Consider the following 20,526-nt stretch of genomic DNA (forward strand, 5'->3'; position numbering starts at 1 on the left):
AAATCTAAATATCTAAACTTTCAAAAGATCTCAAAATCAAAAAGGAAAATAATTTACCACTAAAGCCAATATCAAATATTTAATTGAAATAAAATTTTACCAATAATTAAATAACATATAATTTAAATATTCATACGGTGATTTGTAAAATAATAATTTTTGATAACTTGCGACAAAAAAATATATTTAATAGCATATGAAATTCAAAATTATAAAAGTTTATTTTATAATATTTATCATGATTTAAATAAATTAATTTTATAAACATAAAATAAATTTTAAAATAAAAGCAAATAAATATTTTGTAAAATTTATTTAGTGTTATAATTTTTGTCTAACAAAAAATTATTTTCTTATAAGGGCAAATTGGTATTTTTTATTTTTAATTTTTAAATAAATAAAAATTCCATTTTTTAAAATTTGAGGGGCAAGTACCCCCTCATGCATGATATTCATTTTGGCATAAATAGATTTGATGATTTGGGAATTAATGATGTAATATTGTTTATATGTCAACTATGGTAACATAATTACTTTCAAATGGTATACAAAGATGTGATCAACTATTTCTTTTTCTCCTTTACAATATAGTATATGTTCTTTACAATATAGTATATGTTCAACACCCTTCGATCCTTCCTTTTGAGTTGATCTAATATCAATATCCATTATCATATAGTTTATGTTAATATAGACACACATACACGAACATGAGTCAGATTAAAGATTGTTCAGTAATTAATGTGATCCATACATTCAAGATGCGTAATAACATTCAAAAAAACCACTAATAAAAGAAGATAGGAATGTTTTATTCATGGAGACTTTCATTCTCTTCTCGATTGTAGCTATACACAAATTTTCTTTCTTTCTCTCATGAAACCCTAAATGGGTTAAATACAATAGGGGCAAACCTATCATTCAATAAATAAAAAATTATCCAAAGGATATTGCTCTCTTAAGAACATATGAGCTCGACCCTTCACATTCTCTATGTAGTGCAATAAAATTGATTCATGTTTCATAATTCGACAATTTCTCAAGCGAAAAAGCCAACCCTCGATGGAAGCTACAAATTTCAAACAATACTAGAAGGAAGGCCTTCATTCTTCCATTACATAATGACTAATAAAGAGATTTAGCTAAAAGTTCACTGCACTTAAAAAGTTCAAAGAAACTAGTTTGTTCATTGTACCTGTATAAATGCCTGCACTTGCAATCCTAAACATTTTTTTATGACAACCAAAAAAGGTACATAATTTCTCTTATCTTCTCTTCTTCGTTTTCATCTTATGTTGTTTTGGAAATTCCAACATATAGAGCCCGTTTGGGAGTGATTCTAAAAAGTGTTTCTAACATTTTTAATATTTAAATGATAAAAAATTTCAAGTATTATAAATATTAAAAACGTTTCCTATAATCACTATCAAACAGACTTATAGTTAATTTGGCATTAGTTGCAGGTTACTAGTTAAACACCACATTCAATTATTATCACATAGCTCTTACTTTTATGAATACTTAAAATAGGATTTTGCTCCATCTCAAGGCTGAGTAGCTGCTTCTAACACAAATGTTTTGAATCTCTGTTTGAAGATTTGATTTTCTTCTTTCTGTTTTAAATTCCCAATATGGGGTGAAATTGAATCATCTATTTTTAGGGTCATTATGATTATCAGTAAAAGAAAAGGTTCCAATAGGGAGATGCAGTATGAGGAGATTGTGGGGGGCAGGACAGAGGCCAGTTGCCATGTCTAGTTCCACAGGTTCCCCTTTGATATATTATTGGATGCATGCACTCATATACTTCCATATCTTGGGGACAAAATAGGAGACCAATCATCGAATATTAGGATGCCAAACAAAGATTATTTTTTTTAAAAATACAATCACAAAGAAAAAGATAAATTTGATGCTTACAAGTCATAGTGAAACATTCTATCCACATTCTGTACGGATGTGAATGGAATATTTTTATCATTTAAGACTATATTCAATCCATTTTTGGGAAGTAGAGACAGAAGTCACCAGCATCCTACACATTACAGTGAATGTTGGGAGTTCAACCCAAGAAAAACTATTGGGAGGAACTTGCCAATAAAATAATCAGAGATTCAACCCAGAAAAGAAAAACCTATTGAAAAGCCACTCACTGTTTATGAATGCTGGAACCAGAAACGGATAAGATCCAAACTGGGCTTCAAAATCGTCTCCTAAGTCGGGTCCATGCTATTGCTGCAACTGCAGCACCACCCAAGTGAGCTGATCCTGAGATCTGATCATCTCCCTGCAACGATTAAATGAAAACAATTTTAAGTCATGAATATATTTGGGATTACTGGAAAAGCATATCCAGTGAGTGATGATTTTATGGAAGCAATCATGTATGGCATCTCCGGTTTCAATTGGATTGGATTTCTACACATCACCAGGCATTTTAAATTCAGACCAAGCTAATAATATAGTTTGGATCACAAACCGAGGGATATGCAACAGAACATACAAATAGATTTCTATGCATATGTTAGGGACTTGAATAAATTTTGAAATAAAAGATTATGTCCACATATGAAACTTCTGCATTTTATTTTTCTTTTTCATAATCCTCATAATATTTAGATCGAGATTTACAAGGGAAAAGGATAGAAAAAAATAACTAAAAACAGCTACTGTAAGATTCCCAGCATACCTCTATTATCCTCAGCATATCTTTCCCAATTAAAAAGATACCCTACATGACATCGAACAAATACTACCTGTTAGAATTTGCCAAAAGTAGCCCGGACATCTTCTTTACACAACACTGGATGAAAAGCTTACCAGTAAAATAGCAGGAACTGGTATAAAAAATTCCAAATAGAGAGTGGATCTGGGAAAGAGGAATATATCAAGCAGCATGATAGCATTAACAGCTCCACTTGCCCCCTAAATAATAAGCAGAATCACAAGTGAAATGAATTTCATGTTTCAAGTGATGCTCCATCTGGTAAGCCCTGAAAGGGCACAAAATGCATCGTGGAATATGACTACCATCCAAATTTTTATTGCCTTCCTTGCATCCTAGGCAAACAAACAGGCCTTAAAACCATGTTTCTTCAGGTAACCCAGTAACAAAAAAGATGTCATAAAAAAACATGTAGGTCCTTTAGAAACCATTGTTATGCATGGATTTAAAAAAAGAGAATTCAACTGTTTTGCTTCAGAGAAAGAAAAAGGGCAATGGATTGAGGAAAGATAAAATGAAATCATTGTTATAATGGAGAATCACATGCATTAAATATTAAGATGAACAAGGGGCATTTAGGATTTAGAAACCACATGGAAATAGAATAGCACCATTTTTTCCTTTTCATTTTAAGGCACAAACCAATTTTTTAGCATGGGATTTTGAAATAAATTCATAATGGAAAATCCACAATGCCATGCAGCAATAGTCTCATTCAAATGCCATGTAAAAGAGTAGCATGATGCAACATGTGGAAAGGCATTGATAAGATTCCCATATTCAATTATGCATTTTCTTTGGTATTGAGAACTCTATTTCTCAATTCCCATAAAATGCATTGTTTTTCAGACATGGATGACCAATCAGAACAACTGCATCTGCATTCCAGTAATTGCTTCTTTTGATTAGAAATATAAAGAGTCTAATTGAAAAAGGATAATCAAAAGCATACCAATCCTGGAATTGCTGAAGGGTTTATGCTCCACATTTGTTGACCCTGTAGATATAGTTAGCAAAATCAGAGAACATACTCGTAAATACAAGGTTCATGAAATGTCAAGGGAATGATCATTCATCATTAAAGCAAAATTCTATATGATATCAACATCTAAATTCAAATAAGAAAATCAATACAATTTCTCTAATTTGCTTAATGGAGTTGCCATATGCCATCTCGAGCTAACTACAAATGACCATTAGGACTTCATTTGAGGAAATCACATCATCACTCCACATGCAATTCAAAAAAAACTGATGATACTTCCAGAGATTGTTCAATGTGCTGGAATTTTGTTTTCAATTTTTTCTTTAGATTTACAAAATGCCAACGTAACCACCCTAAGAGTCATTGTCACATTTTTTCTTATTTTGAATCCATGAAATCCAAACTCAATCATCTTTGAGAATACTTAATGGATATCCAAATCATTTTGGATTAACATTGTACCTTTGATGATGGGGCCATAAAAGCATGGTGCACCAAGTAGAACACTGAGCCAACCACTGCCCCAGCTAGATATAACTTCAACAAAAACTCAGGTCCAAAAACTCTTCCAATCTGACCGTTGCATTGAAACAAGCAAACCAGCAAAATTAGGAAATGAATAAAAATATTATATAATCAAATAAAAAGTCGAGTTAATAACAATATTTAAAGAAGTTACGCATTCAAATAAATTGATAAATGTCAACCAACAAAGGTGAAAATTTGTTAACCATAGTCATCACACAAAATGACATCTCCCAATTATCTGGATCAAAACAAGAGCATTTTCTATCATTTAAGTCTGTGTTCTTGCAAGAGTCATAATCAGTCTTCATCTCATGAAACCCTCTAATTTATAAATTCCGCTGACTTCTTAACAGTGAAGAAAATCTTTACAGATTAACTATGAACCAGATGGCATTGATCTTCCAATTAGATTCAGAGATCATCCAAGGGCATGGTCATACCTCCCAAGAAAATTAAATAAGTTCACTGTGTTTTTCATGGAAATTGAATCTACAAATTGGTTCAGTATGGGGATATTGCTACAATAACAAAGTAACACAGGGATAAGGTCTTTCCATAACACTAAAATATCCTTATTTTAAAGCTCAATACAAACAAATGAACTCCTTTAAATGCTATAAAGAAACACAATGAACTGGTTTGATTTCTATTATATGACAAAACAACATTTTTCTTTTATTTTCAAAACTACATATCTTTTCTCATTGTGAAGAGACAGAATTTAACCGGGATTTAAAAAAAAAAAAAACTATATTGTGAGTGAAAACCAAAGTAAATAACTTCTTTTTTTTTTTTTTTGATAGACAACAAAAACCAAAGTAAATAACCGAGCAACTGAGCACCTGAATTGGTTCAAAATGTTCTCCAAATCAGATTAGCAACATATTTAAATAATGTAAAGGATAATATATGTGTTCCCATAAGATAGAAGGCATTATAATGCATTAGACAAAGAATACATGTTTTGAATTTATAATTTATGTTATACATATATACATGAGCAAATGTTGTATTGTTATATCACTAGTATCATATTAGATGTCAGCTTATGCCAAGGAATGCATTCAAGAAATCAATGAAAAGAAGATCCATACGTGCTCCACCAGAATCTGCAAATTTTTAGAATCTAGCAGACTAACTCTCAGCTTATTCATCATAACAGATGCAAAAATAGCTAAATTTCCAAATGAAATTATTATTATTATTATTTTAAATATGGGTCTTGTATGCATGTACAAATTCATAGCAATAAGAAAGAAAGGAGCTTCTAGAATTCCCTTCCTAATGCAAAACCTGTTTGAAAGATGTATCAGGAAGCAAGAGAAAATTGGAACTAAAAGAAAGATTCCAGAGCATTTAACCATACATTCATTCCAAAGAAGTAAAGCCCGATCATGTTGGAGATGAGATGCCCAATATCAATATGACTAAATGCCGAAGTTATCAATGTGTGTATACGTCCACTTTTAAAATTGTCTAGCGAAATCTGCCCAGAACATCAATAAGTTAGGACAAATGAAATTTAAAGAGGCACCATTATTAGAATGAAAAATCAAGCTGTTCTTGCAGGCCCACTTTTTAACAGCTTGCCTCTATGGACTGGGATAATACTTATTCCCATGCTCCTGGGGCATTTCAAATCTAACCTATATATCCCACCTTTTCAATTCAACAGTGGAGCACTCATTAGTTTATCTAATAAAATATTTTGCCCAAACACAGGTAGGATGGTAAATCTACTACTTTTAGGGGCCTCCCATGCCTCCGTTCCCCCTCCCCATCCTCATGTTTGAACTCCACACCCACCACTCCAAAGAGAGTGTCTTACCACCCAAGCAAAATGCTGCCCTGTGAACAATAATTTATAAATTCGATTATTAAGTAATTATAACATTCAGTTTATGAACCGAGAACTCACTGTAAAGTTGTTCAACATAAATCTATGGTCTGAAATCCGCCATAACATAAAAACAGCTACATTAGCTATAATCAAGCCCAAGACAACGTCATTAGTACTTAGCCCTGACAGCCATGACCTCCTGCATGGAAGAGGGGAAAATGTTGACTTGAAAGAAGTTATATGAACAGTCTAATCCATAAGTAATGCCATTCCAAAAAGAGGTCATACATCTATAGTTCATGCATTTGATGAAAATCAGTAACCAAGAAAAGCCCAAACAGAATCTGCAATACCAGCAGAATAAAAACTGGTGTATAATAGTGTTTTTTTTTTTCGTTGTTGTTGTTGTACACAAGAGGAATGGCCTTCTCCATGTAGAACCACCTCAACACCTCTCAGTAAGCTAGCTAGGAACTTCTGGTTGTTCAATCTAAATGCAAAAATGATGGCCAAAGAAAATATGAAGGCAAGATTTTCCATGTTTATGGGTTCAATTCTACACACAGAGCATTTGGGATAAGGAGAGCACATATGAATAGATTATGAGGACTTTCTGCCTGAATGACAGTGGAAAAGCCAAACCATAAGAAATTCTCTAAATAATGACAGAAGAGATACCTTAATAGCTTTGAACAACTAATACAGAGATGAATAGCACAAGAAATTTTTTTATGGCAGTGAGTTCTCCAGGCTACTTCCACAAATAGGACCCGTGGCTTGGATATAATTTTTCTCCTTTCTCTTTACTTATCTCAACTCTTCTTGAACTTCTCTGCAAGTGCAATTCACTCAAAAATTCTATCTAATTCTCCCTGATTTTACCCCGTCTTTCCAATTCTCATCATCCATTTTACATGGCAACCATGAACCATCTGCACAGGCAAATGGAGACCAGAGCTACCTGAATGCCTCATGGGAGGCGCAGGGATTACAGATGCTTTTGGCACCAAGAGAAAGCAGTAATGCCGTGAATCACCAGAAAAGAATATGTTGTACGGCAGACAAAATCACCGAATGACACGAATTGCACTCTCCTGCTCTTCCTACAGTTGCACTCAGATCAACCTTTTCAGACCCACCCAGTTGTAAATTAATCCTAGAAAATTAGAACTCAAAGCAAATGAACAACACATAAAAATTAAACCCTAATCAGATTACAGGCGTGCATCACATTCTTATCAGAAACCCAAATTAAACCAGAAAAAAAAACAGAAAAACAATAGAAACCCTAACATTCCTTCCGGTTGCTGAGAAAAGGCAGGAAGAAGGAAACATTTCAAACCCACCAAAACAATATCCAACACCCATAACCCAAATGCGCCTAAATAACATTCAAAGTTCTCCTTTTTTCTTCTTCAGTTATCGCAGGAACCAAATAAAAGCCAGAAAATATGATAAAAAAACCCATTACCAGCGGCGGCCGTAGGAATCAAAGGATGGACTGAAACCGAAACTCCGCCTGGGAAATTGAGCTCTGAGGAACCCAACTCTGGAAGCTGCGAGGGTTTTGCTTGAACCCTTCAAAAGGGCAGTTGGCAAAAACTGTTTTAGGAGCGTTGGATTAGAGATAAACCCATAAACACTGCGTGAAAGGCCGTGGTGGGCAGGCCATGGGAAGTGGGGTGGTGGGATGAGAGAAGTGGTGTGAAGGTGGTGTGTTGGGGATGGTTGGGAGAGAGAAAAGAAGGTTTTGTAGGGATGAGAGTGTAGGAGAGAGGAAGGTTTTGTGGAGACCCTTCTGGAGATGTCTGAAGCAACTTTGAGAGAGATGAGTCTCTGCATTTTGTGAAGTTTCAGGCTTGTTGAGTTAGGAAATTCAAAAACCTTGGTTTTGAATTGATCCCAAGGTGCTTGGTTTGGTTTTGTTTTGTTTGTTATTATAATCAGTCAAAAATGGAAAACCCCAGTCCAGGGAAAAGAATACGAAGGATTCCAGCAATCCAAACAGCTATCTTCTGTCATTCTGTGCTCTTGCCACTTGGCTGTTTGGAACATTGGAATTACAACTTCATTTTCTTCTTCCGTAACAAATGTTCTTTTAATTTTGTATTAAAATTAGTAATTTAATTATTTTATATGAAATTTTCCACCAGACCATAAAATATTTTCAGGAACTACCAAATCATTTCAATTGTTGCCTTCATGAATTCATCATAATTCTTATGCTGTCCCCTGTCTTTTCTATCCTTCCATGTATTTGATTAGTTTAATAATTAGAGCTCAGTTTAGACACATTTTGAGAGATATAGATGGTCTTTCTTATGTTTGAAACCATTTTCTTACAATATTTAATAAATTTTAAAATTATTTTAGAAAATTTAGATAATAGGCTCAGATTGTTTATTAAACAGTCTCTTAATTAGTACATTTTTTTAAAAAAAAATTCATTTTTCATAGCATATTAACAAAAATACTACCATTTTTTTTAAAATCTAAACACTAATATATTATCTTTAAAAGAGTTTTAAATAGAGTTGCAACTTAGGTGGATTAGCTGAATTGATGAATAATCCAAACTCAATCCGAATTAAGAAATAATCAACTAAAGTTCAATCCAATCTGACTTTTAATTCAAAGTACTTAACCCAAGCCCAACCTGATCTTATTTTTCTAAACTTGGATTAAACTCAAGCTGGTCATGTTAAACTTGAGTTAATCAAGTTAGATTCAGATTGGTTAGGTTGATTAAGTTGCATTATTCAAAATCCATATTTTAATTTTTTTTATATATATACTAAAATTTAAATGATAAATAATACAAAATTTGAAGATAATAATAAAAAAGTAAAAACAAACTAAAATAAACTTATAATTTTTTTAAAATATATGATATAATTATAATTGGATTTTTTTTCTTTAAATTTTTAAAAAATAATGATTATTATCATGATAAATAACATTATAAAAGTATTCAATTTGGGTTAAACTGGGGTTGTTTGAACCTCGATCCGAACCCAACTCAAATTGAGTTTGGGTTGAAAAAACTTAACACAAGTTCAACCTTAATAATAAAAATGTTTGTACAAGCCCGATCAAACATCAAGTTGGGTTGGTGTCAATCCGTTCAAGTCACACTCCTAGTTTTAAATGAATATAAAAGAGCGTTTGACGATATACTTTGAGCAATTGATAATCAACCTTTTAGGTCCCAACACCTATAACCTTTTGAAAAAAAAAAAAATCCAAAAAATTTCACTCTAAATCACTCTATATTATTTCTAAATGTTTTTTTTTACTTATTTTTTATAATTATCAAAAATTATATAAATAATAAACTTTAAATTATATTCATATAGAAGAAATATAATATTAGATTATGGATCAAAAAAATACATGAAGATGGATTAACTTTTAAACCTAGTTCAAATATATATTTTTAACCTATAAATAAGCTTAGAAAAAAAAGATTTTATTTTAGGGTTTGTTGAAAAGAAGAAAAATAAGAGAAGAACAAGAAGAATATGTGGCGTGAAAGGGGAGAATGGAAATGGTATTTAAGGTATATCCGCATGCCTATAATCTCTCATGTATAAATTCCATTAATCTCAATGCAATTTATTAGAGTGTGCAAGGTCAATGGCGATTAGGGTTCTAGCGCGACATGCTGTCCACAATCTCAAATCAATCGTCGCTTTCCAAACCCCAAAACCCCAATCTCTCTCCACGGTCAACCAAATCCCAGTTTCCCGCGACATTTCCCCACAATCCCCGTTTAGGAAACAGATTTCGCTCTTCAATCTCTTCCAAAGGCACGGGTTTCCACCTTCCCAACTTCACGGATTCCTAAAAAAAAATCAATTTTTCCAGAATTATAATCTACCTGAACTCGAAAAATCCTTGGGGATTCTCTTCTCCTTCCAAATTCCGCAGAAATTTATCCTTTCATTGATAAGTGATTGTCCTAGGCTTTTGGAATTTGAATTTTTGAAGAAATGGGAAATGGGTATTGCGAAATTGGGGGTCTCGGGTGTGTCGCCGTTGGTGATTCGGAATGTTTTGGAATTCTCAAGAAGGTTTGAGTTGAACCCTGATGATGTTTCTAGGTGTGTGAAGGTTTTGAAGGGTTTAGGGTTTAGTGATGGTACTGTGGATAGGATTTTAGAGGAGTTTCCAAGAGTGATCATGTCGAATGAGAGTGAAATTCAAAGGAAAATTCAATTCTTGCTGGGAATTGGGATTCCAGAATCTGGGATTGATGGGATTTTTCATTCCTTGCCTGGGATTTTAGGTTTGGGGATTGAAGATAGATTAGAGCCATTGTTGGATGAGTTTGGCAAATTGGGTTTTAGTGAGGATGTGGTTAGGCGGGAGATTTATAGAGAGCCGAGAATGCTTGGAATGGAATTGGGAGAAATGTCACGATGTTTGGAATTGTTAGGGACTTTAAAATGCCGAGTGCCAATCAAGGAGAAAATCTTCAGGGAAGGGGCGCTTAGAGCTGGGTTTGAAGTGAAACTCAGAGTTGATTGCTTGTGTAGGTATGGCTTAATTCGAAGAGAAGCATTTGAGGTGTTGTGGAAAGAGCCAAGGGTGATCATATATGAGATAGAGGACATTGAGGAGAAGATTGAGTTTTTGGTACACAGAATGAGATATAATGTTGGTTGTTTAATTGAAGTTCCGGAGTATTTGGGTGTGAATTTTGATAAACAGATTGTTTCTCGATGGAATGTGATAGAGTATCTAAGGTCAAAAGGGGGGCTTGGTTGCAAAGTGGGGTTGAAGGGTTTGATAAAACCCAGTAGGCTAAGATTCTATAACCTTTACGTGAAGCCGTATCCAGAGTGCGAAAAATTGTTTGGTAGATTCTCAAGAGATGTTGAAGTTAGAAACAGACATCCTGTTGGATTGTGGAAGCTTATGAAGCCACAAAAGCACCCAGAGTCCAAAGATGATGTGAAAAACATGAAGTGTTTTGTGGAGTCATTGTAGTAGTGCAGAGGACGAGGAGTTCATCGATCACAAATCCTTCTTGGTTTTGCTCTCAAATGACATGATCATCTTGAACATTAGCTGTTTTACCTGGTTGGTGTGGATAGTGACTCTTCAGAAGTGCCTTTTGGTGCATGAATCCCTTCACCTTTTGTCTGGTTGGTTCCCTCTTCCAAGAGGCAAATCCTTCCATGTTTTGATTCCTTAATTGGCAATGGTGACATCAGTATCATCGTATTTGGCCGGCAGGAAACCTTCAGAACTTCTGCAGCAAGTTGCACGCCACTTCAGGCAATCCTAGGGCTCTCCAATAGAAAGGGGGAAGAAGGTCGAAGGTAAAAGAGGAAGAGTTTGAGATGTAATGTGGTAACATTAACACATGTATTCTTTTGTAAGAGGATTTATAGGGGTGTTTTATTTCTGTCATAAGTTTTCATCTCTTGTAGAAAATAGCTCTATTGATTCTTTTTTTGTTTTTTGTTTTTATTTGTTTTCTACTTTTTTTGTTGTGATGGTCTTATAAGAAAGTAGAGCCAGTAAGCCACTCATGGTGTTAAGGGGCTGTTTGAAGAATCCTAAGGTCAATGATCAGTTAAAAAGCTTCAAAATGTTTGGTTTGTGGATAACCAGGGTATGCATGATTGTTTCAACCACCAATTGGAAACAAGGTTAGGATAATTGCAGCCAGAGAAAAATGGAATCAAGGATAGCTTTTTGACACGATTGTATAATGGATTCAGTAGTGGTTGTTTAAAATGAGAGGGAAATTGGTCAAAATTCAAAATGTTCATGAAGAATCCAACAAAATCTCTAGGCGCAAGCTACAATTTTTTAACCACCAGACAGAATGAGAGCCTGCTCAAATGGGTGCAAAACTAATACACTTCCAAGTTACAGAAAGGGCATTGTGTTGTGTTGATGATTTAAAGTTTTACACCCAGTTCCATGTCTTTGAACTACAAATAAAGTTATGCATTGAAGGTAGGCCCTGTTTCTGCAGCTTTTGAACATAATGTGATGGGCACACCACTGGGAAATTTGAGAGTTTTATGGCCATGCTAATGAGCAACTTACTAGAATTGGATGGTTTCTCCATGTTGCTCATACATGATTAGCTGTTCAAAACTAGACTTCATTTCTTGGTCCTTGCAGCTGCCTCCTTACTAATGCAGTGTAAATGCCATCCTTGTCGAGGAGCTCGTCATGTGTGCCACTTTCAACAATCTCACCATCTGAAACTACGGCAACGGTGTCTGCACTCTTGACAGTTGAGAGCCTATGGGCTATGACTAGAACAGTCCTGCCCTTCATCAAAGAATCCATGGCATCCTATATAAAGTATCCACCATGCGAGGATGGTCAATTATATATGACAAAGAACAATAGCTTTGCAAGAACCAGAGTCTGTTTAAAACGAGAAAAAGATAACAGCTAATTACTAAAGATAAATTCACCTGCACCAGGTATTCGCTTTCAGCATCCAGAGCACTTGTGGCTTCATCCAGGAGGAGAACCCTTGGGTTCATCAATAGAGCCCTTGCAATTGCTACTCTCTGTTTCTGGCCTCCTGAGAGCCTTACACCACGTTCTCCAACATGGGTTTGATATTTTTCAGAAAATTTTGATATGAACTCATGGGCATTGGCCATTTTCTGCAAAGTGCTTAAAACCATCAGAACGAAAGGTATAACATGGATGAGATTGCTACTTGGTAAAAGATGTTGAATCTTACAGCTGCATTTTCTACATCAGCACTGCTGGCTTTGCCTTCATATCCATATGCAATGTTCTCCTCTATGGAGCAGTTGAAAAGAACAGGCTCCTGGCTCACTATACTGATCTGTATTTATAGGGGCAGAATATCGAAGTCATATTCATTAACACTATTAATACACAATAAATTATGATCTTGCAACACACTATAATTCAAAATTGTCCATCTCAGTTTCTCTGTTCAACACTATGACAGCCTGCAGTTCGAAATTTTTTAATGCACAAACTGAAGTATTTAAGACCAACAGTACCTTTCTGTGTAGATGTTCATGTGATATTTCCACCAGTGGAACCCCATTTAGTAAAATCCTTCCCTTGATGGGATCATAAAACCTTTCAATCAAGTTTGCTATTGTGGTCTATAGCACACACAGACAAATAATTAGAGTTAGCAAGTACACTGGCAAATGCTCCTATCTAATTTTTTTTTTCTGTTACTTTTTTTTTGTATATTGACTGACAGAAACATGAACTCAGAAACACAGAAATGTTTATGAAAATATTATTACTTTTCCACCACCACTTGGACCAACAAGAGCAATCTTTGAACCAGGCTGCAGTTTTAATGTTATTCCCTGAAATTCACAGTATGTATGTTGTCAATGCTTGTATCAGAAAATTGTGTCATTTTATGTGTCATCACAACTGAGAAGTAGTCAGTAGTAAGACTATTACCTTGAGTACCATATGGTCAGGACGAGATGGATAGGCGAACCAGACATCATTTAACTCTACTTCTCCATCTTGGTCTCTACAATAAAAGATACCTTATTGTCATGAAAACTAAGATTTTTATTTTTCTTTTCAATGTTTGCAAGTAGTTGTAAATTCTGTATTTCGTGACCTACTAAAATGAAAATATTGACCAGTCAAGGATTGAGGACCTATTTAGAAACAGGAATAGTGTTGAACAGGGGATTAATGAGGCTACAAAATATAAGGGTTGGAAACTTAATAAGAGAAAGCAGTTAAGACTAGCGGCTTTAACTGCATTTCAGCAAAAATTTAGGGGATATTCTAAAAAAATCACAAAAATAAATTTCACTGAAAGAACAATAATGCACAATGGGAAGAGAAAGATGGTAGCTAGGAGCGTCTATGCTCAACATGACACTCCTTCAATGCATCTAGATGAGGCTCCTTTAATGCATTTAGATCACTGTTGGATGCATGGTTCATAGTATCAATAGCATTGATATTAAATAATAAGTTTAATATGTTAGTTAAAAAAATAAAAAAAATAAAAAATAAAAAAAAATTTAAAAAAAAAAGTAACAAAACTCAAAATTAATAAAAAAACATCTACCACATTCAACATTGTTTAAATAATCATAAAAAAATATGTTCAGATTTGTCTATGATAATATTAAGAGTTCCAAACTCTACTATTTCAAAGGACAATAATTTTTCTACTAAAAAAACATAATTGCATAGTTAATTCCACATTGAACAATGTGGAGGCTCAAAATCATTGTTGTCAGTTCTATAATGGATATAGAAATGGAGATGATTCGCATAGCAAGTGTATGGTTGAAAGAATTTTTCAGGCCAGAATCTATTGGTTGAGATGATTAGGCTTAACAATCCGCAATCAGGAAATGTGGAGGAAATATGGCTCTGGAGATTGTAAGGGTTTGATATCATGGAGCAACTTGGTCATGACTTGGCTGGATCAGCTGACTCATTGCTGTAATTGGAAAATCTGGTAATCGGTCTCAAAATCATCTTGGCAATGGCTATGCCAGATAGGCAGATATGACTCAGCCAAGAATATTCAACTCAGCCAATTCATATCCACTCAACTATTACTACCTTGGTAGGACCTGCCCTCCATATGCCCAGAATTTTATAAGTGAATTGAAAAAAAAAAGGGGGAAAGGAAAAGAAAAACAAGCACAAGGCTGTCATGTCGCTAAGGAGCAGGATAATTTGAGAATTATTTTGTTATGATGAATGATTATGAAGTACTGGAGTCCAATAAACTGGATAAATGCATGGTATAGCTTTGAACCTTAACATTCTATGAAAGTCTTCAACAAGTCAGGAGATTGTTTTCTCAGTGGCTGGCCTCTATATGTACACAGGTTAGAGAGCAGGGGTGGAGGGTAGGAGCAGTCCAATAAGCCGTTCAATTGTGAAATATGGGTCCTATACCATGCACATACATCAAGTACATGCCTCACTCTATTTCAAAGTATCTTACTTTCTCTAATAGTAGCATTCATGTAACAAACAAGCAGTAGTAAAACATTAGAAAAGGAAGAAAAACTTTACTGAACTAACCCCAAAGGACATTTGTTGCCCGACTTAGGCATTGATGAGACACGATCCAGAAGCTGGAAAACCCGCCTACTGGCTCCTGCAGCTTTCATCGCTACTGTGTATAACCCAGACAGTCCAGATACAGAGGATCCAACTGGGGATGGAAAGAGAAAAGTGAAATTCATTAAACAACAAGCTTGGCCAGCCAAAAATCAGACTATCAAATATAAATTCACACAATGATGACAATGAAGCCACAACTGATAAGATAGTAAAATTGTGTGCATTGGAATGCAAAAGACAAAGTGGAATTACCTGTCAGGCTATAAAGAATGAAGGATGTAAGAGCACCAGGGCTCATGGAGCCATTGATCGTCAAATTAGCTCCATATATCACTACTACGATGACTGATAGTGTGGATGCAGCATTAAGGCCACCAAAGAAAAGTCCAACAACTCTCTGATAGGAGAAAGCAGTAAATATCAAAAGCTGCACTAAGATGTGTGCACGCACAAGCTCACAAACAGGAGGGAGTAAAAAACTACATTAGAGAACTCACAGCTTGTTTAATTCCAAGATTCAATGTCTCTTCAACTTGACTAGAATAGCGTGAAATTTCGTAAGCTTCTTGAGCAAAAGATCTCACTGTGCGTATAGCACCAAAGGATTCCTGAACAACCATTGATATTCTGTAAGCAGTTTTCAGTTAAAATGAGCATAGATATCCGGCCTTTTACACAATACTTCAAGTTGGATTATTAGAAATACATGTGTACATTAATTAATTCAGTTATGATAAAACCCCTAAATTTAACAAAACATCATACTTGTTCTGCCTTCAGCATATCACTCATGATAGGTTGTGCACCTGGCATCTTTGTAACATGAAACAAGTAGCTTCTTCGCAAAATAGCTTTCATTTTCCTCACCAGTCATTACCTTTTGTATTTAAATCTATCTCTAGTCATATCAAATTTTCATTTTAAGCATGACCTGATAAAACAATTCCAAATTGTTACCTATATTGCCTTTAAAGACAGATGAATGCCACCAAACACTCACAGGGAAATCCAGATGCATAACAACACACATTTGTAACGCCTTTGAACACACATCTGGAGTTCTCTATCAGCATACAAAAGCCAAAGAACCAAAATAAAACATAGAATAGTTTATAATGTTTCTTGTAATACCTTGTCACTAAGCAATTCATATGAACATTCTGTAAATGAACATGAAGATTTCAGACCCAAATTTATTCATGTTCTTAATCCTTCTTTTAAGCAAACCCATACCTTTAAAGAAAAAGTATTCCTGTGGTCAGGTTAGTTGTTTAACATCATGGGGTCAAGTAATATTGAGCATACATCTCAAAGCTAACACATGAAAATCAAAATTTATAATGGCATGGACAAACCTCAGCAATTGAAGCAGCTAATGCAGCTGCAGCTTGAGTCTTGTGAGAAAGTTCTCGAAGAAAACGGCCAAATTTACGCACAGCCACAGAGATAGCAGGAACAATAGCCAAAGCCAACACTAGATATAAATGACATAGAGAGTACTAAAATGAGCATCCAGACTATTCAGTGAAATAAATAAATTTACATTGTACTACTTAAATTCTCACATGTCAACTTCCATGATGTTGCAAACATGAAACCAAGACCAATAAATGCAGTCGATAGATTCCTTAGGGCCTCAGAAAGATTGGTAGTTGCAGCATTTTTTATGATCTGGGTATCTTCAGATAATCTGCTTAGAAGCTCCCCTGTCCGAGTAATATCAAAGAAGGCTATTTCCTACAGAACTTATCAACCATTATAAGCATACATACATGGAAAGCATGAAGAATATGTTCACTCAGTAACCAAATGGGAAAACAGAAGGATACGTTCACTCAATGACCAAATGGAGCATAGGAGAAAAGATCTTGAGATTAGCAAAGTCAAAATACTTTACTTGCTGAATAAGGTGACTGAATAAGTTCTTTCTCAGCCGAGCTACAACCCTTTCACTAGCAGAAGAAAACAACCATGCCCGAAGTGCTGTGCAAATGGAACTGAAAAGAAGACAAAAGGGATTAATAAACCCCTTGATATGTCTCAATGATCAAAGCCAGTAACCATGGAGCTAAGGAACTACTTGCTTAAAATTTCAGGAATCAGATGCTGATCCATTTTTAATAACTTGAAACTTTCCAGTTTTCAAGGTTTATGGTCTCCAGGCTTATGTTCACATGAGCTCTACAAGAATGACTATGATATTTGTTATTATGTGAAAGTGGAAAAGCTGGTAGTAGTGGAAATATTGAGGGATCAACTCATTGAACCTTTTACTGAGAGATAAGCAGCAAGCAAATAAATAAATCAATAAATAAAGTGGAAAAAAAAAATACAAAACAAGAGAAAACATAAAAAAAAAAGAACAAAGAAAAGAAAAAAGGAACAGATGATCATACCCAACTATAACAATTAAGAAGATCTCTAGTATAGTGTTCTTGACTGCATTCAGAGCTTCAGTTTTCTGTTCTGGTGTTATGATCTCCCTTGATACAATGTCTATTATTTTTCCACCAAACTTCGGCTACAGTTAAAACAATTTAGAGTGAGTTGCAAATCAAATGCATCATGCCTCAGACTGAATTAAATGCTGCAGATCTGACTTGTGAGTTATTAAAACTTGAAATGAGGGAGAGAAAGATAGACATACAATCAGAATACTTGATGTGGACGCAATCAACAGAGCAATTGTAGCAACTACCAGTTTTCCTGCATCGGGCTTTGCCTGTGGAGCAACAAGATGTGAACTTATCTCAATATATGGCTCTAATTTCAATGATCAACACACCAAGAAGTATCCACTTACCAGAGACAACACTCTGCAAAACCCCACGTTAGCAGCCTGCATAGCCCAGAGACAAGATTATCACCCTATGATACATGAGTTATGAAGAAATGACATGTAATTGCTGTGTCCAAAAAACTACAATACCGGTATTGCATCCCCATGCTCGAGGTCTGTCAAATGACCATTCACTAAAGTGTCATTTCTCTTTCTTCCTCCCTATGTAAGAAAAAAGAAAACATAATTAAAGAATTGTGACTACAATGGGAAGAAACTGAATTCACAACATACCACTGAAAATTTTCTTAATTCTTGATAGCTCTACAAAAGATGAAAAGATACCAAAATGGACAAGTCAAAAATCAAACCCAATTACATATCTTAAATTCAAACCACTGGTAAGCACCAAGCAACCCAATTCTTTGTTCCATCAAATTCCCCAGTTGAAAAGGTGAACACAATTGAAAGAATCATCTTTCCTCACATGGTGAAAATAAATCCAAAAGCACTCAAACAAGAGACTATATGGCTGATTCAAACAGTTCAAATTGAACAGAATCCATCACTCCAAACTGGAATTCTGAAAATGCATCAAATGCATATATGACTTATTCAAGCAGTTCAATTGAAAGAATCCATCACTGGAAATTGAAAATACATCAAGAAATCCTGCATGGGCAACTCAGGCCACCAAAATCAAGCAAAACTAAAAACACAGCTAAGAGCATTCAAGCAAAAGGTAAATTCTGGCATGTGATCAAAACATGGGTTGCTTTATTCAAATAATACAGATTAAACATAACCCAATAATCAAAACCCTATGAATATCAAAACTCTGAACACTAAAATAGAAAACTCACATGGGCAATTGAAGAAATAAAAAATTGAACAAACCCAAGAACTGAAATGCGACATACAAAGTGAAAAAAAACCCAGCAGATGGGTCATTGAAGAGCTTACTTCTCTACCCAAAAGAGGAACCCTCTCACCACCGCCCAAGCCATGCATCCTGAAAATCAGACTCTCCCTCTAAAAAGAAGACAATAAAAATCAAATGATGATGGGTCTTTTATAGATGATCCCGAGGTTTTTTTATTTATTTATTTCCCTCGACAATATTTGCACAAAAAATTTTGTCGTTTAAATTGAAATTTGAGAGGTCATAATGAATCCTATCATTGACCCGTCTTTCACAAGCACTCAAGTCAGAGACCAAGCATGAGCAAATGTGCAGTGTGGCTTTCTTCATCTAATACAAAAGTTTCATGGAACTATGGGACCCATCTTCATCACAAGGCTAAAAATAAGTCCACCGTCTATGTACTTGTCATCAACCCATATTTTATTATATAATTACTTGTTATGCAAGAAAAAGACGATTGTGTATATTAATGGGTCTTTCAGATATAATATCTGAATCACAAGAAAATTGTTAAGAGAAATAGTTGTAAATGGAATGAAGCATGGGTGGTTGTGGTATGAGGGAAGGCGGATAGTTTAGGAGTGGTGGGTCCAGCAGTGGCATGTGCCTTAATCTTTCAGGGCTTGGGTTATTTATTTATTTATGTGTAGGTTACCCGTGAATTGGGTCTGGGGCCTTGGGCTGTGTCGTCCAATTGAACAAGACAAAAACCCATTTTCATTTATTTGCTACCACCCAACTTTGATGATGTAGAGGTTACATCACCTTCCACGGCATTTCAATGGAGTTCAACCCTGTCCATATGCCTACTGCACTGGTACCCCAACCTAGAAAAAAATTAAAGAATCATCATGTGATCTTACCTAACACTAATCTTGCATGCACTATCTCCAAGAAATAATCCGTGGACTACCATAAGTCTTTTTTTTAACTTTTATGTGATAAGTTCAAAGAGCTTATCATGATTGTCTTTTTTTAACCAAAAATAAAAAAATAAGAACATTGACATGTGGCCATTAATTATATTATATGATTTATTTATTTTTTAATGCACTGGCTTCATAAAATCTTTTTAATTTCAAAATTTTTCACTATTTCATCTTTCACAATTTTTTTCTTTTAATTATTTTTAAATATTTTAAATACAAAATAATTAATTAACAAAATTAAATTTAATATAAATATATATATATATATATATATATATATATATATATATATATATATATATAGTGTTATAAACTTTCTCAAATATCCGATGTAGAACATTATAAATACTCTTTTTTACAAACACAACATTGTTATTATGTCTCATGAGATTAAACAAACAGACATTCTTTATGAAGCCAAATAAACCCCTACAACTGAGTTAGGAATCGATTATGATATTACTTATAACGATCTTTATCCAATCATATAGATATTATCCATTTTATATTTGACGAGACCTTCACGATTTTAAAATGTGTTTACAAGATTAAAAAGAGTTCATACATATATAGTATTAATAACTTTGTAATGACTCACATTCAATCATATTAATATTATCTACTTTAAACTTAAAGGGTCCTTTAGGGTTTTAAAATGCGTTTACAAGATTAACAACATTTACGGGGTTAAATAAAAAAAAAATGAGTTCAAGTTGGACCAAACT

The 20,526-nt window shown here is 34.4% G+C and overlaps 3 protein-coding genes across 3 annotated transcripts; 1 reads left to right on the top strand and 2 right to left on the bottom strand.

Moving 5' to 3' along the window:
* Positions 1-1,830: 1,830 nt before the first annotated feature.
* LOC117903919 (RHOMBOID-like protein 12, mitochondrial) lies at positions 1,831-8,092 on the bottom strand. Its single transcript, XM_034816427.1, has 8 exons — positions 7,550-8,092; positions 6,157-6,277; positions 5,605-5,724; positions 4,173-4,283; positions 3,678-3,722; positions 2,821-2,925; positions 2,690-2,731; positions 1,831-2,287 (listed from the first exon to the last, which is right to left on the bottom strand). Exons 1-8 carry the CDS (start codon positions 7,918-7,920, stop codon positions 2,201-2,203), a joined length of 1,002 nt encoding a protein of 333 aa, XP_034672318.1. The 5' UTR covers positions 7,921-8,092; the 3' UTR covers positions 1,831-2,200.
* Positions 8,093-9,607: 1,515 nt separating this feature from the next.
* On the top strand, positions 9,608-11,678 carry LOC117904551 (transcription termination factor MTERF15, mitochondrial). The gene has a single exon (XM_034817223.1). The coding sequence runs from the start codon at positions 9,715-9,717 to the stop codon at positions 11,068-11,070; it is 1,356 nt and encodes a 451-aa protein (XP_034673114.1). The 5' UTR covers positions 9,608-9,714; the 3' UTR covers positions 11,071-11,678.
* A 148-nt stretch (positions 11,679-11,826) lies between these two features.
* LOC117904550 (ABC transporter B family member 25-like) lies at positions 11,827-19,167 on the bottom strand. Its single transcript, XM_034817222.1, has 17 exons — positions 18,911-19,167; positions 18,098-18,169; positions 17,972-18,007; positions 17,816-17,890; positions 17,565-17,689; positions 17,066-17,165; positions 16,734-16,905; positions 16,524-16,642; positions 15,666-15,776; positions 15,421-15,565; positions 15,127-15,259; positions 13,519-13,594; positions 13,353-13,418; positions 13,095-13,202; positions 12,803-12,910; positions 12,525-12,722; positions 11,827-12,399 (listed from the first exon to the last, which is right to left on the bottom strand). Exons 1-17 carry the CDS (start codon positions 18,956-18,958, stop codon positions 12,196-12,198), a joined length of 1,896 nt encoding a protein of 631 aa, XP_034673113.1. The 5' UTR covers positions 18,959-19,167; the 3' UTR covers positions 11,827-12,195.
* Positions 19,168-20,526: the final 1,359 nt, after the last annotated feature.

This window comes from Vitis riparia, chromosome 17 (assembly GCF_004353265.1).
Source record: "Vitis riparia cultivar Riparia Gloire de Montpellier isolate 1030 chromosome 17, EGFV_Vit.rip_1.0, whole genome shotgun sequence".
NCBI classification, from domain to species: Eukaryota; Viridiplantae; Streptophyta; class Magnoliopsida; order Vitales; family Vitaceae; genus Vitis; species Vitis riparia.

Bases quoted from the DNA above. Each gene is read 5' to 3' on its own strand.
- LOC117903919 (XM_034816427.1), bottom strand. From the start codon at position 7,920: ATGCAGAGACTCATCTCTCTCAAAGTTGCTTCAGACATCTCCAGAAGG. The intron at 5,725-6,156 runs GTGAGTTCTCGG...TGTTCTGGGCAG, and splicing joins TTATGTTGAACAACTTTACA to ATTTCGCTAGACAATTTTAA. The intron at 2,926-3,677 runs GTATGCTTTTGA...CTTATTATTTAG, and splicing joins CTTCAGCAATTCCAGGATTG to GGGGCAAGTGGAGCTGTTAA.
- LOC117904551 (XM_034817223.1), top strand. From the start codon at position 9,715: ATGGCGATTAGGGTTCTAGCGCGACATGCTGTCCACAATCTCAAATCA.
- LOC117904550 (XM_034817222.1), bottom strand. From the start codon at position 18,958: ATGCATGGCTTGGGCGGTGGTGAGAGGGTTCCTCTTTTGGGTAGAGAA. The intron at 16,906-17,065 runs GTAAAGTATTTT...TAAGTTCTGTAG, and splicing joins TCAGTCACCTTATTCAGCAA to GAAATAGCCTTCTTTGATAT. The intron at 12,400-12,524 runs GTGAATTTATCT...TACTTTATATAG, and splicing joins AAAGCGAATACCTGGTGCAG to GATGCCATGGATTCTTTGAT.